At 37.1% G+C, this 16,831-nt stretch overlaps 1 protein-coding gene across 2 annotated transcripts in view; it reads left to right on the top strand.

Annotated features, from left to right (window-relative positions):
* Positions 1-16,831, top strand: part of LOC125262387 (adenylate cyclase type 9) — a 74,991-nt gene that overhangs the window by 38,862 nt on the left and 19,298 nt on the right. For both annotated transcript variants that reach the window (XM_048181145.1, XM_048181136.1), the window contains exon 3: positions 14,476-14,645. In XM_048181145.1, the coding sequence (XP_048037102.1) occupies positions 14,476-14,645 (170 nt within the window). The remainder of the gene's footprint in view (positions 1-14,475; positions 14,646-16,831) is intronic.

Genomic DNA, 16,831 nt, shown 5'->3' with positions numbered 1-16,831 from the left:
AAATGTAAATGTACAAAATGGACAATATTAAATTAAATAATTAAATAATGACATAAAATTAACAGTTCAGATGGACCTGTAGGTAGATAACAATAATGAATGTATTAACATTAAAGAAAAAAAATGAAAATTCTCTCATCATTTACTCGCTCACAATTTTTTTTAAAGGTGCCATTGAACGTTTTTTTACAAGATGTAATATAAGTCTAAGTTGTCCCCTGAATGTGTCTGTGAAGTTTCAGCTCAAAATACCCCATAGATTTTTTTTTATTAATTTTTTTAACTGCCTATTTTGAGGCATAATTAGAAATGCGCCGATTCAGGGCTGCTGCCCCTTTAATTGCTCGCGCTCTCCGCCCCCCTCCCGAGCTCTTGACTCTATCATTGCATAAACAAAGTTCACACAGCTAATATAACCCTCAAAATGGATCTTTACAAAGTGTTCGTCATGCAGCATGTCTAATCGCGTAAGTATGGTATTTATTTGGATGTTTACATTTGATTCTGAATGAATTTGAGGCTGTGCTCCGTGGCTAACGGCTAATGCTACACTGTTGGAGAGATTTATAAAGAATGAAGTTGTGTTTATGAATTATACAGACTGCAAGTGTTTAATAATGAAAATAACGACGGCTCTAGTCTCCGTGAATACAGTAAGAAACGATGGTAACTTTAACCACATTTAACAGTACATTAGCAACATGCTAATGAAACATTTAGAAAGACAATTTACAAATATCACTAAAAATATCATGTTATCATGGATCATGTCAGTTATTATTGCTCCATCTGCCATTTTTCACTGTTGTTATTGCTTGCTTACCTAGTCTGATGATTCAGCTGTGCACATCCAGACGTTAATACTGGCTGCCCTTGTGTAATGCCTCGATCATGGGCTGCTATATGCAAATATTGGGGGCGTACACCCAGACTGTTACGTAACAGTCGGTGTTATGTTGAGATTCGCCTGTTCTTCGGAGGTCTTTTAAACAAATGAGATTTACATAAGAAGGAGGAAACAATGGAGTTTGAGACTCACTGTATGTCTTTTCCATGTACTGAACTCTTGTTATTCAACTATGCCAAGATAAATTCAATTTTCAGTTCGATGGAACCTTTAAACCTGAATGAATTTCTTTCTTCTGCTGAACACAGAATAAGATATTTTGAAGAATGTGGGTTGCTGGTCACCAACTCTTTGGTTACCCACATTCTTCAAAATATCTTATTTTGTGTTCAGCAGAAGAAAGAAATGAATACAGATTTGGAACAATGAGAGTGATTAAATAATGAATTTTCATTTTTGGGTGAATTGTCCCTTTAAGGACAAGGGCAGCATGTTTACTATTAGGCGGCTATTACTTTAAGACCTGTACACATACAGACACACATCAGATTTTCTCTCAACTGATTACTTTCACTTTAGACATAACCAACTGTGTTTATGTAAACCTTGTGTGTATTTAACAGTGTTAGTGCAATCAGAAGCGAAAGATAAAGTCCACTATTCGGGCGCTGTTTGACAGGCTTTTAGTGTGTGCATGCGTGCTTCGGGTGTACGTGCTCAGAAAAAGTGCATGTCAGAATGAAATATTTAACCAGCAAAGCTTTGAAGCACATGCAAATAATGAATAATGGGCCCTAAGCAGCTGCTTTGTTCGCTTATAGGGAGGGCCGGCTCTGCGTGTGGTATTCCTCAAGGGTCTGTGTTAGCACTGCTTCTCTTTTCTCTTTATATGCTCCCATTAGGTTCAGTTCTGCACAAATACAGTGTGTCCTTTCACTGCTACATAGATTGTAGCACCATTGTATGTACCATTTAAGTCAAATGATTCCACTGCCATGGAAGGATTGTTGGCTTGTCTGAATGATGACAAGGCATGGATGTCTATACATTTTTTTGAGCCTAAATGAATCTAAAACAGAATTGATTATTTTTGGTCCTTCTGAACTTGATAACGCAGTTCAAACTAAGCTGGGTCCCCTGAGCCCCTTTAGGAAACATGATGTAAAAAATTTGGGGATGACTTGCGATAGCACACTAAAATTTGACAAGCAGATAAATGAAATTGTCAGAACGAGTTTTTTTCAAATTGAGGATGATCTCTTAGATTAAGCCTTTTTTATCCCAGAAAGATTTGGAAAAAGTTATTCATGCGTTTATCGTCTCAATATTAGATTACTGCAATTAGCTATATTATGGTGCTCAAAATAAAGTCTTAGACAGACTGCAGATGGTCCAAAATGCGGCTGCAAGAATGCTCACAGGCACTGGTAAATTATCATATTACCATTCATTTTAAAATTGTATTATTTATTTTGTATTTAAATCTCTACATGACTTATCTCCATCTTATATTGCTGATCTAATTCAGGAACAAAAGCCAATAAGATCCCTACGATCTCATTCACAGAAACTTTGTTTCCCGGTCTAAGATGAAATCCAGAGAGGTTTGCGGTCGCTGCCCCTAAATTATGGAAAAGCCTGCTGTTATAAATTAGGAACGTACTGACGCTCGGCCAGTTTAAAAGCCACTTGAAAACATGTTTTTTTATGATAGCGTTTGATCATAGATAAGTGTGGAGGTTGCTAGTATCATATATGCCTCTTCTGATCCTAGTTAAGATGTATTTATTAAGATGTATGACTGTCTTTTTAAGGTTCCTTTTTATATTACTTACATAATTATATGGATGTGATCCTTTTTTAAAAGTTGTCTTCTGCTATCTATCTATCTATCTATCTATCTATCTATCTATCTATCTATCTATCTATCTATCTATCTATCTATCTATCTATCTATCTATCTATCTATCTATCTATCTACCTATGTTAACAAACCATGAAAGAGAGAAATGACTACTTTTATTTTATAGAATAATTTATTTTATATTAATGATTTATTTATATAATTTATTTATTTATTTAATATTTTATTAAATTTTTTTCTTTTAAATAAATTATATTACTATATTATATAAATTATATATTTAAAGGAGAGCTATTATTTCCCTTTTCACAAGATGTTATGTAAGTCCCCAAAATGTGTCAGTGAAGTTTCAGCTCAAAATACCCCATGGATTTTTTATTATAACATGTTTTAACTGCCTATTTTTGGGTGGGAGAAAAAATGTGCTGATTTGGTGTGTGTACCTTTAAATGCAAATGAGCTCGTGCTCCCCGTTCCCAAAGCTTGTGATTCCAATACACTGAGGCATAAACAATACAGGAAAAGCTCACACAGCAAATATAACTCTCAAAATGGATCGTTACAAACTGTTTGTGGTGCAGCAATATCAGATCACGTAAGTATGGCATGTATTTTGTGGATGTTTGCTAACATTCGATTCTGAATGAGTTTGATAGCGTGCTGCACGGCTTACGTGGCTAAAGCTACACACTGTTGGAGAAACTCAATAAGGATGAAGATACGTTTATTATCTATACAGACTGCAAGCGTTTTCGGATTAAAAATGAAAATAATGACATGGCTCTGGTCTCCGTGAATATACTAAGAAACAATGGTAATTTTAGCCACATTTAACAGTACATTAGCAACGTGCTAACTAAACGCATTCAGAAAAACAATTTCCAAACATCACAAAATATATGAAATTGGATCATGAACAGCTGATATTGATCCATCTTTGAGAATCAACTTCTGTGCAAATCCTGTGTCTGCCTGTCTGTCTGTCTATCTATCTATCTATCTATCTATCTATCTATCTATGTCTTCGTATCTATCTATCTATGTCTTCGTATCTATCTATCTATCTATCTATCTATCTATCTATCTATCTATCTATCTGTTTGTCTGTCTGTTAATTTTTGTAATCCAAATTTAATATTTATTTGTTATTATTGTTTTTTTTTGTTTGTTTTTACATTTATTTGTTATTTTAAATAAATGATCTATTATATGAGTTATCTGTGCAGTGTGGTGGAGAATTTGTGGTGCTAAATGACTAAATTAATCTGTTCTGATAGCTGTGTTAATTGTTTTGAAAGCACTTAGATCAGAGAAATGTGTCTAATTAGCTGAAGAAGGAACTGAAAAGAAAAAGTGTCTGCCAAATGAATAAATATGAATGTAGTCCAAAGTAAAGATGTACTGAAGTTTTGTTGGAGCTAATAGGATTAGTGACTGTGCAATTCAGTAAACTCATATCATTCAAGTTTAACATTCATTGTGCTGTGGCCAGTTCACTTCAAATTCATACTCATGGAAGTGAGCCAGTTGTTAAATTCTGAAGCTTTGTGCTCAAAGTCTGTGGTCAACAAAAGCCTGTTGCATCCTCCATCTGCACTCTCTAGACTGTCGACACAAGCGTGGGTGTGCTCAGCGCTCGCGTCTTTGGTTTTATGGGTTCCTCTCTCAGTCCCATCTCTTTCTGTTCTCATTTCATGCTGAGTGGACAGACTCTTTCTGCATGGTCACGATGTGGGGAGTGTTGCACTTGTAAATATTGTTTTGATTGTGGAGTGCAGCATGGTTGACATTGAGTAACTCTTGACATTGACCCATTTAGCACTCGGGGCAGGAAGGGGTTAAGGTCTTTTATTGTCTTGTGAATATGGCCGAAGAGTGAGTGGACAGGCAGAATTGGTGTGAAGTGGTACTTTTATGTGTGCTGTACTCTTAGGGACAAAGCTGTTGTTGGATGTTGAATGGAAATGCTGACAGTAGTGTGGGTGAGCTGATGGGATATTCATCATGTTGGCCTGTGAAAGGAGAACTGGCTACTTTAAACCCACACAGAAAATTATAAGCAAACTCAATGTATATACCACAGCAGAATGATGCAAAAAGAAGAATCTCATAGATACATGATATTTAGCACCTGGAATGCGAATTTTACCAGGGGAACCCCGCCCAAAAGCGGATTTTACCCCCGGAACGCGATTTTTACCGGGGGACCCCCCTTGAAACCTGATTGTGCTAGTTTTGGGCTACTTTTGAGTAGCAATTGGGCGGGTTTTGTTGTGAAAACCTGGCAACCCTGAATTCATGCATCAGTAGGGGGCAAGATTTTCAGTGAGTAACAACCTAAATTGAATAGAGAACCAGAAAATGACAATAAAGAGAAAAAGAGATATTTGCACTGTTTTCCGTACAACAAAAACTTAGTAACTAGGAAGCTGTCAATAAAAATAATAATATTAAAACAATAAAAATGAATTTGTGTACAATTATTTACAGTTGTAGACCTATATTATATAAGCTACAAAATATAAAAACAAATTCTGAATTTTAAATATAAAATATAGATAAATTAACTAAAAACAAAATAATAATAATAATAAATATAGCTGCAAGCAACAATTACGGGGTCTAGCCAAATAAGGGCCGAAAAGTAAATATTTGTGGACATCTGTGATCATGAAGTTAGGATAAAGCTGTTTAAATGACATCAGTTAAAGCACTTATAACATAATAACACGGTTTATAACTTCTGAGCAGTTGGTGGCGCTATGACGAAACTCTGCATGCACCCTCAAGTCATGCCTGTGATGATACGTAAGTTTAGTGTCAATACACAAAATATTTGCAAAGATACAGCTGCATACCCATTTTGGCGTGCTCGCAGTCAAATTTGTTGACACAGTATAAAACAACGGTTGTGTCTATCAAAAATCTTTTAATAACTTTTTGTTATGAGTGTCTGTAGATGCTACATACCAATTTTCGTACAAAACGGACAAATTTTGTAGGAGGAGTTCAAAAAAGTATGTTTTGAATAAAATTCAATATAGCGGACAGTAAGTATGGTAGAATATGGCAAATTTGGTATCGTAGGACTCGGCATAATCCAACAAATCTAATGATGCAAATATGTTGAATTTTTCTTATAAGCATTTTCATAAATTTCATTGTATGTCTTGACCACTAGGGGGCGCTGACCTAAAACTTTACAGGTCCTCTCAGAACATGGCCTCAATGAATCATACCGAGTTTCGTAACGAAATGTTCATGTGTTCGTAAAACATTTTGTGACAGTTCAAAATGGCCGACACCCAAAATGGCCGCCCAAAGAAAACTGGATATCGTTTAACTCAGCATGGCATGCCTCAAGGAATCTAAGGAGATCATGCTCATCATCCTAATGATTTTAGGACAAGGTATTAAAAAGTTATAAGCAAAAAGAGCCATTTCTCGGCACCAGTAGGTGGCGCTGTGAGGATACTGTGCATGTACCCCCAAGTCATGCCTGTTATGACATATACCAATAACTTTTTGCCTGGAGTGTGAGTAGATGCTACATACCAAATTTCATGCAAATTGGACAAACACTTTAGGAGGAGTTAAAAAAAGTAGGCAGAACATTTTTCATGACATTATAGGGTGCATTCCAATCGGCATGAGCCATGGAATCAGAGGAAAAAACTATTTTGTTTCTAGGACGCGTCAAAAGTTATGAGCATAAACACGAGTGAATCTTTGAACTGTTGGTAAATTGATAATAATAATCAGAATTTCTTGAGCATCAAATCCTCATATTAGAATGATTTCTGAAGGATCATGTGACACTGAAGACTGGAGTAATGATGCTGAAAATTCAGCTTTGCATCACAGGAATAAATTACATTTTAAAATGTATTCAAATAGAAAACAGTTACTTCAAATTGTAAAAATATTTCACAATATTACTGTTTTTACTGTGTTTTTGAACAAAAAAATGCAGAGTATGAGACTTCTTTCAAAAAAATTTTGAATGGTAGTGTATGTTTTAATGAGCTTCATTGTTGATAAACTTCACTTAACACTGAAGTAAAATAACCATTCTCCTTTTTTTAATTCACAAACAGAATTGAAGTGATGCAGAGGCTTCATTTGAGCTTTTCTCTTTTTTCTGCTGCCTCTTTCCACACATGGTTTGATATCAACAAATAAATGAACACAGGCTATTAGCTCCGTAATGTACCGTATATGACTAATTCAAATAATATTAATGAATATACAATTCTTATGTGTCAGAATAAGCTGTGATTTATATGAAAATATTTTTTTCCAGCAGCTTAGTTGGTGCCTATAGCAGGTGGCGCCCAATGCAGCCAGAAAGTTGCTGTTTATAAATGCTGATTCAGTGAGCCACTTTCCGCACACGTACACAGTGTTTGCAAAAGCTTCGCTCCTGAGGGAAAGCCTAAAAAAGGCCATGTATCAGAACTCTCTGACACACTTATCCCTCTGTCCGAGAAGGAGGAGGTTTTTGAAGGCAGAGACAAGTGATTGATGGGGCTCAGCCAAGACTTGCCCCATAATCAATGCGATCGATCGGTCTGTTACTCGGCTGTCAGAGCAGTGCCGCGTTAAGCGTCTCACCGTGTGAGCGAGCGAGCCATCCGGAGCATCCGCCCGGGATAAATGACTTGCCGTGTTAGAAACCTTTGAATAGCCCTGCGATTAATCTTGACATCTCTGAAGGAATCACAACTGAACGCAGTTGCTCCAGTCAAAGCGTTGTTCGCAAACTATTTTCTTCTGTAATCTGATGTTTATGTTGATATTCAAAGATAAAAGACAGAGTTTTTTTATCCATCCTGAATTGATTTGAATATGTAATTAATAGAATGCACTGAATTTGACTAAGAAATGACATCTCAGCTTTAAAGAGTTAGTTCACCCAAAAATTAAAATAATGTCATTAATTACTCACCCTCATGCCGTTCCACACCCGTAAGACCTTCGTTCATTTTCTGAACATAAATTGAGAAATTTTAGTTGAAATCCGATGACTCAGTGAGGCCTGCATAGCCAGCAATGACATTTCCTCTCTCAAGATCCATAAAGGTACTAAAAACATATTTAAATCAGTTCATGTGAGTACAGTGGTTCAATATTAATATTATAAAGCGACGAGAATATTTTTATGTGCCAAAAAAACAAAATAACGACTTATATAGTGATGGCCAATTTCACTGCTTCAGGAAGCTTCGGAGCATAATGAATCTTTTTGCATCAGCGGTTCGGAGCGCCAAAGTCACGTGATTTCAGCATTTTGGCGGTTTGACACGTGATCCGAATCATCATTCGATACGCTGATTCTTAATGCTCTGAAGCTTCCTGAAGCAGTGTTTTGAAATCGGCCATCACTATATAAGTCGTTATTTTGTTTTTTTGGCGCACCAAAAATATTCCCGTCGCTTTATAATATTAATATTGAACCACTGTACTCACATGACCTGATTTAAATATGTTTTTAGTACCTTTATGGATCTTGAGAGAGGAAATGTCATTGCTCCCTATGGAGGCCTCACGGAGCCATCGGATTTCAACTAAAATATATTAATTTGTGTTCTGAAGATTAATGAAGGTCTTACGGGTGTGGAACGACATGAGGGTGAGTAATAAATGACAGAATTTTCATTTTTGGGTGAACTAACCCTTTAACGAAGTCCATTCTGTAGCTATGCATGTGTGAAGCATACAGTACATATGTTACATCCACAATGCATTGTGCTAAAAGGGAACAGGGAATGTTCTCATAACTTTGTCTAATGTTCTGGCAAGGTTCTCGCAAAGTTATAAACAAACGTTAATAGAGTCTTTGTTCAAATATGGTATTCAATAATGCCCTCAAAACATTAGCACAAAAAACATAATTTATTCATTGTTTATACTTTTTTTTTCTGTTTTAGGTTGATGTTTGTCAAGCTAAGTTGTTGTAGTAGAGTGTTGTTACCATTTTATGCTGGACTGCTTCACAAACGAGGGTCAATTCAACGCTGTATTTGCACAAAAGATTAACATGATGACACATGCTAGTCGATGAGTTGAATCAACTCCACAGCAACTACATAAATTTATTTACTAACCATTCAGAAACGTCCAGTTTCATTTTAAAAGTTGTAACTTCTTCCTGAGTCTCTCCATCAGTGTCCGACTCCGGTTTGAACAATGTAAGGCTGAACACCGTTACTGGCAATCGTCATTTTGGCTGCGTGAGATTCTCCAGCTTTGTTGTTGTTGAGCAACCGAAGTCCGAGTTGTTAAAGCTCCGCCCTTTTCTGGAAAGGGGGCCGGGAGCAGCAGCCCATTTGAATTTAAAGGGACACTCACAAAAACATTGTGTTTTTGCTCATACTCAAATAGTGGCAAATTTGACTGGCTATAATAAATGATCTGTGTGGTATTTTGAGCTGATACATTCTGGGGACACCAAAGACTTATATTACATCTTGTGACAAGGGGCATAATAGGTCCGCTTTAACAGAACAGTTATTGTAAGGGTAAGGGTAGGTTTTCTATCTATTTGACAAAAGGGAAGACAGCAGCCTTTTTTCTCTGTTTTCTATAGTAGGTAGCACAGATTTCACGTTTTTCTACTGCCTTTCTACTGTATAGGCAGCCATGTTTTATTGAAAGTGGTGATGTACCCTTTTAAATTCAACAATGTAAGCTTTGTCTGCTATAGGTAACAATAATGATGGAAAGTCTTTTTTACTTGTAAAAATGTCTGTCCAATCTTGTTTAAACATTCAATGTCTGCATAATAAAATCATGCATTAAGAAAGTAAATGGGTCAGCTTTGATTTCATGTTGCTGAAATAGCGGGCTAAATGGAAATGGAATAAAACTGAAAATATCCTCACCTGTGGCTGTCTGACTGCAGCAACTCTGTCTTCTCTTAGTCAGGCTCTGGCGCTTGGCTCATTTGTTCTTGCAACCTCAGGCAAAATGTCAGTAGCATTGAAACAATGAATCATAAAACAGTCTCATTTAATGATAAAAGATGACCAGCGACAGCAGGCAGTGACAGCAGGGTGTGATTCAGAAACATGGTTATTGCTTATTCATTCTAAGCTGTCGCTCCATGTCTTCAGAGTGAATATTCCTCATGTTCAATCATTCAGAGCGCTGATGAGAAGTGAAAATACTGCATCAAGACTTTACTTTAAAAGCCACTTTCCACAGTAAAAAATTATTCCATTATTTATTATTTCCCAATGTCCTTCTAAACATGCATGATTTACACATAATTAAAGTGATCCATACAACTCATGTGCTGTATTTCCAACTATAATTTCAATTAAGTGGGAATATATACAGGTGCTGGTCATATAATTAGAATATCATCAAAAAGTTGATTTATTTGACTAATTCCATTCAAAAAGTGAAACTTGTATATTATATTCATTCATTACACACAGACTGATATATTTCAAATGTTTATTTCTTTTAATTTTGATGATTATAACTGACAACTAAGGAAAATCCCAAATTCAGTATCTCAGAAAATTAGAATATTGTGAAAAGGTTCAATATTGAAGACAGCTGGTGCCACACTCTAATCAGCGAATTAACTTAAAACATCTGCAAAGGCCTTTAAATGGTCTCTCAGTCTAGTTCTGTAGGCTACACAATCATGGGGAAGACTGCTGACTTGACAGTTGTCCAAAAGACGACCATTGACACCTTGCACAAGGAGGGCAAGACACAAAAGGTCATTGCAAAAGAGCCTGGCTGTTCACAGAGCTCTGTGTCCAAGCACATTAATAGAGAGGCGAAGGAAAGGAAAAGATGTGGTAGAAAAAAGTGTACAAGCAATAGGGATAACCGTACCCTGGAGAGGATTGTGAAACAAAACCCATTCAAAAATGTGGGGGAGATTCAAAAAGAGTGGACTGCAGCTGGAGTCAGTGCTTCAAGAACCACTACGCACAGACGTATGCAAGACATGGGTTTCAGCTGTCACATTCCTTGTGTCAAGCCACTCTTGAACAACAGACAGCGTCAGAAGCGTCTCAAGACAAAAAGGGCTGGACTGCTGCTGAGTGGTCCAAAGTTATGTTCTCTGATGAAAGTAAATTTTGCATTTCCTTTGGAAATCAGGGTCTCAGAGTCTGGAGGAAGAGAGGAGAGGCACACAATCCATGTTACTTGAGGTCTAGTGTAAAGTTTCCACAGTCAGTGATGGTTTGGGGTGCCATGTCATCTGCTGGTGTTGGTCCACTGGGTTTTCTGAGGTCCAAGGTCAACGCAGCCATATACCAGGAAGTTTTAGAGCACTTCATGCTTCCTGCTGCTGACCAGCTTTATGGAGATGCAGATTTCATTTTCCAACAGGACTTGTACCTGCACACAGTGCCAAAGCTGCCAGTACCTGGTTTAAGGACCATGGTATCCCTGTTCTTAATTGGCCAGCAAACTCGCCTGACCTTAACCCCATAGAAAATCTATGGGGTATTGTGAAGAGGAAGATACGATATGCCAGACCCAACAATGCAGAAGAGCTGAAGGCCACTATCAGAGCAACCTGGGCTCTCATAACACCTGAGCAGTGCCACAGACTGATCAACTCCATGCCACGCCGCATTGCTGCAGTAATTCAGGCAAAAGGAGCTCCAACTAAGTATTGAGTGCTGTACATGCTCATACTTTTATGTTCATACTTTTCAGTTGGCCAAGATTTCTAAAAATCCTTTCTTTGTATTGGTCTTAAGTAATATTCAAATTTTCTGAGATACTGAATTTGGGATTTTCCTTAGTTGTCAGTTATAATCATCAAAATTAAAAGAAATAAACATTTGAAATATATCAGTCTGTGAGTAATGAATGAATATAATATACAAGTTTCACTTTTTGAATGGAATTAGTGAAATAAATCAACTTTTTGATGATATTCTAATTATATGATGAGCACCTGTATAACCGGATTCTATGGCTACATCATACAGTCAGTTGTTGCTTATTATGAGCTCCTGATGTCAGGCATATGCAGTAAAAGCCCTTGATGCCCCTCGTTTCTGTTTCTCGTCTTGCTCTGAGATTGAGCTCTTTTATTGAGCTGGGTGTGAATTGACTGTCTTGTTGGCTCAGGGCTTGGAATACGTCTGGAGATGTGACCCACTTGTCTTCTCTGCTCTGATGGATTTAATTATGTGCCAGGTTTTTGTGGGAGGTGAGGCTTTATTGTCTGTTAATTACTTTGAAGATGGATCTGAGATGTTCTTCATTCTCATAATTGCCTTTTTCTCCTACGCTTGTGCTTGAGTGGCAGAGTATGAACAGAAGGAGTAAATCTCAAAAAGAAATGTCCGGGTCATTTTTCACCCCATACTTTAATTGCGTAAAGAAAATTAAGCCTATTTTTAGAACCGTTGAAATGTTTTTATGATAGATGTTGTTTTATGGCAAAAAAAATAAAAAAATGGCCTAGACATTTCTTGACAGCTTCAAGAGAATCTCATGTATGTTTTAGGATGTGTGCGCTTCAGCTAGCGTGATGGCTGGTCTGGCCTTGTCACTCACTCATATTCAAATTGAGAGTTTCTTTGTGGTTTATACACAGTATTGTGTCCCTGAGAGAAGAGGAAGTCTGCTTAAAGCTCCTGCGGTTTTGATCGCTTTGGTGAAAAGTCGACACATTAGTGGTCCTTAGTGTTTTTCTGTTCTTTGACCTTTTCTAAAAATAGTCCCTGCATAGGAAAAACGCTTAAAGCATCTAAGATACTGACTACTGAGCTACTGTTAGTTATTGCTTGGCTAGCTATGTGACATTTTTCCAAAGAGAGCGAGAATGTGTGTTTGTGTGTATATACACCGATCAGGCATAACATTATGAGCACTGACAGGTGAAGTGAATAACACTGATTATCTCTTCTTCATGGCACCTGTTACTGGGTGGGATATATTAGATGTTTCTGAAGAACATTGGGCAACCTCCCAGGTTTTTTCTTTCTAGGTTATCTTGTGAAGTGGCCAAAATGAAATCCCTGTTTTTGAACCTCATTAAATATTCATGAAATTTTAAGAGGCCCCATATGGAGCCGCACAGTAACTTTTATGCCAGATCTGTTCCTCCACGCCAGCTCATGTTTCTCCTGCCAGTACGCCGCTGTTCGCTGACAGGTGAATTACGTACGTGAGGACAGGAACACAGACGCTTAGTCCAAACATTGACATTGGCCCAGACGTTTTTAGTTGCTCTGCTGTCAGCCGAAGCTGTATGTGTAGAGCTAGCAGTATTTTGGTGTAAAGTGACTCTTTTAGTTGTGGCTATAAAACACTTGACCTCTCACAGTCGATGTTTCTCATTTTCTCTTCCATCATCAAACTTCCCTGTGGAGTTTATTTGTATCTCTTGCTGCTTTCCAGAAATTAGATGCATTCAGCAAGTGTTTCACAGAGAGACTATTAGGATGTTTCATTACAGTGACTGTAGATTGATTTTACCTTCTCAGTCGAAGATCTGATTATTCAGAGTCAGACTGAGCACCTGCTGACATGAATTATTTCTGAAAATAATGTCTTCTTTATTTAACCCTATGAAAACAGTCTTGGATGCCAGGCTGGTTTGCACTGGTCTGGATTGCTGGTTTTGGGCATTTGTCAATTGGAACACCAGCTAAACCAGCTTTTAGTCAGAGTTGAGTAAGTCTTAAATTGTACTGACCTCTTATTTCCCTTACAAATCATGTGGTTTTTAAAAACCTGACTGGTTTATAACATTATATCTAACTTTCCTGTTGTCATATTGTACATTTTGACCTTGAGTAAAGCTTTGCAGACACTAATTTAATTCCATAAAATTGTGATAACCAGGAAGTGACAATTTGGTTGTTTTTAGCCACTTGACCATGATACAGACAAGTCATTTTGTTTTCATTATCTTAATTTTTACACACATTGAAATGGTGATTGTTTCATCAGGCTCAACAATTTAACCTTGTCTGTTATTGTATGAAAAAGTATTAAATATTTTATTCTGTTTGAGATGTTTGTATTTAAATTAATTTAATTTCATTTATTTTTTTAAGTTTATTGTTTGGTTATTGTTAGAAGATAAAACCAGATTTTTTATTTAATTTAATTTTATTTAATTTTATTTAATTTTATTTTATTTTATTTTATTTTATTTTATTTTATTTTATTTTATTTTATTTTATTTTATTTTATTTTATTTTATTTTATTTTATTTTATTATTTTATTTTATTTTATTTTATTTTATTTATTGCTTGGTTATTGTTAGAAGATAAAACCACACAACAGTTATTGAATAAAAAATTATTACATATTTTTAAACTTCCTATAAACATAAGATCATAACTATAAGCCAAGTCTAACTTAGTGTTTTGTTTTTTTGTTTTGTTTTGTTTTGGTTGTTCAGTTTGATGTTAACAAAACCAAACAACTTAGTAATTTAAAATGTCCCAAATATTGGTAACTGAGTTGCAAAATTGCAAACCTCATATAAAATAAGCTATATATATATATATGTATGAGTTCCCTTTTAGTGGACATCTGCAAATGTCTTTGTCGTGACAAAAACAGTACAGTGTGCACTTGACAGACGCTGATGTGTGTTGCTGTAAGTGTCTCTCTTCACACACCATGTGTTTGCTTAGAATTGATTGATGAATCCATTCGAGCGCCGTCAACACAGGTCAGTGTACAATGAACCAAAGTGATATGGACAAACACTGCTGGGACTTGATGGTCACTGTGTGTGTGTGTGTGTGTCCTCTACAGGTCTTAAGACGTATCTGATATCCGGGAGGAAGGTGAAGCACACCCAGTGGAGCTGCCCTCCGTCTGGTCTGGTGACGAGCGAGCTCAGAAAGTCTCTCAGTGCCACGTCCTTCAGCCCTGACATCACATCCTCAGCCTGCGCTCTGACACCGGGCTCGGACAGAGCTAAGGTCAGTGTTCATAGTTAGTTTCCATGGATGTTAATGTAGTTACACACCAGCTCCCTGTTGATTAACCTCCCTCGTGTATTTAAACCTTCAGTTCTCCCAGTTCGTTGTTCTGTGTTGTATATGTCTTAGTGTTATGTGGCTGTGTTATTGATGCATGATGTCCACTATAGTGGATGATAATGATAATGATGATAATTTTCTCCCAATCTAAAATCAATATTTTGGAAATTTAAAGGAACACTCATTTTCCAACTCTCCTAGAGTTAAACAGTTGAGTTTTACAGTTTTCGAATCCATTCAGCCGATCTCCGGGTCTGGCGGTACCACTTTTAGCATAGCTTAGCATAGTTCATTGAATCTGATTAGACCGTTAGCATCTCGCATTCCGGCGTAATAACCAAGGAACTTTGCTGCCGTACCATTACGCCGGAATGAGAGTACATTTCCTAGCCATATCGGCCTAGAAAATCTCAACTTTTCATTTTCCGTCAGTCTTAGTACACGATGTAACTACAGAAGAGTCAAGTTTTAAATAGGAAAAATATTGAAACACTTTGGTCATTTTTGAGCGAGATGCTAACGGTCTAATCAGATTCAATGAACTATGCTAAGCTATGCTAAAAGTGGTACCGCCAGACCTGGAGATCGGCTGAATGGATTCGAAAAAATGTGTAACTCTAGGGGAGTTGGAAAATGAGCCTATTTTCAAAAAAAAAGTGGAGTGTTCCTTTAACTGTGATATGACTCATTAGATGTTGCTTGATACTACAATATTTTCTTTTCTTTTTTTTCTCTCTTTTACCTGCAAGAGACTTCTAGGATAGAAGGAATGGATAGATATTTCCCTCTTATATCCAGGGTTTATTCTGAATAAATAAATAAATAAAATAAAAATATCTAGATTTTTAGCACTTTTAGCTCATTTTAATAATTGTTTTGTCTTTTTTTCTGATTATTTTAAATCATCTTGAGGTCCATGAAATATTGCGGAGACCCCTAATGGGCTCCGGGCCCCTGGTTGAGAACCACTAATTTAGTTTATAATGACCTTTGGTGTTGTCTAATTTTGTGTTCACAATATATTGCATAGGGAGCTAGGGAGCTGATTTTAGTCCCTGGATTTTTGTTATCTAAGTTAATAAACATGTCCATCAAATGATTTTCTAAATATATATTAATACAAATGTTTATTTAAATTTAAGTAGTCAGTGTATTGGGTGTTGTATTGGGTTTCCTTTTATCTCAATGCATGCTGCATTCTCTCAAGCGTTCTCCGAACAGCATTTTTCCATTTACTGATGAAAAGTCCCTGCTGGAAACACGCCGTGTTGATGCATTGTGTGAAACACTGCAGTGATTTGTGAAAGGCCATGAGGGATCGTAATGAGCACGTCAATAAGAGAGCGTGGTCAGAACGGTGAGATCATAATGTGCCTGTGTGCAATGCATCCACCTCTCCTTTTAAATTTGATCGATCAGTCAAATGCCCGACGCATTCATCCAAGCAACCTTTCAGAGGACGCTGCATTACCCAGCAGCCTTTGCAAAAGATACTCTCGTCATTGTACTTTAATACTGATGGGACCTTTGGTTGCAAGCGATAGCGGAAAATAAGATAAGGGAGGGCAGGAGAACCGCTGCTAACAGCAGAGAGGGAAAGCAAGAGTCTGTCTGTCTCCGTCTGTAGTAATTATTCATCTCCAAAGCTAAGCGCTGCTGATTTTTAATCCCCTGCATATTCAAATGGCAAATGTTAAATGCCAGATGCAACACATTTAAGAGCTGCTTGCTAAAGCTGCCATCACTACTACTGTTGTTTCAACAAGCCCTTAATACTTCTGCACCGGAGCCTCTGTACCGTAGGCTATGCGTCGGTTTTCATTTATACTTCTGCGTTGTTGTCTCCGTCAACGTGCAACATGCAGACCGGTAGTAGGCTGTGTCCGCGGTCATGTTGAGTATCAAGGCAAAAGCCGAAGAAGAAGCAGCTCGTCATGTATGTTGTCAGAGAAGCTTTAGCAGTGATGGCGGAAAATAGGCAATGACTTTTGTTGCAGTTTGACATGAAACAGAGCGTTTTTTCATTCCTATAAATCTTCTCCGCTTGCTCCACGCCAGTTTTTTAACCCGAGGGAGGGGTTCTAGCCGACCAATCACAGCGCTTGTGGTCAGCGTAGAATTGACCC

Source organism: Megalobrama amblycephala, linkage group LG1 (assembly GCF_018812025.1).
Source record: "Megalobrama amblycephala isolate DHTTF-2021 linkage group LG1, ASM1881202v1, whole genome shotgun sequence".
Lineage (NCBI taxonomy): Eukaryota > Metazoa > Chordata > Actinopteri > Cypriniformes > Xenocyprididae > Megalobrama > Megalobrama amblycephala.
This window is presented reverse-complemented; position numbering and strand designations above follow the sequence as displayed.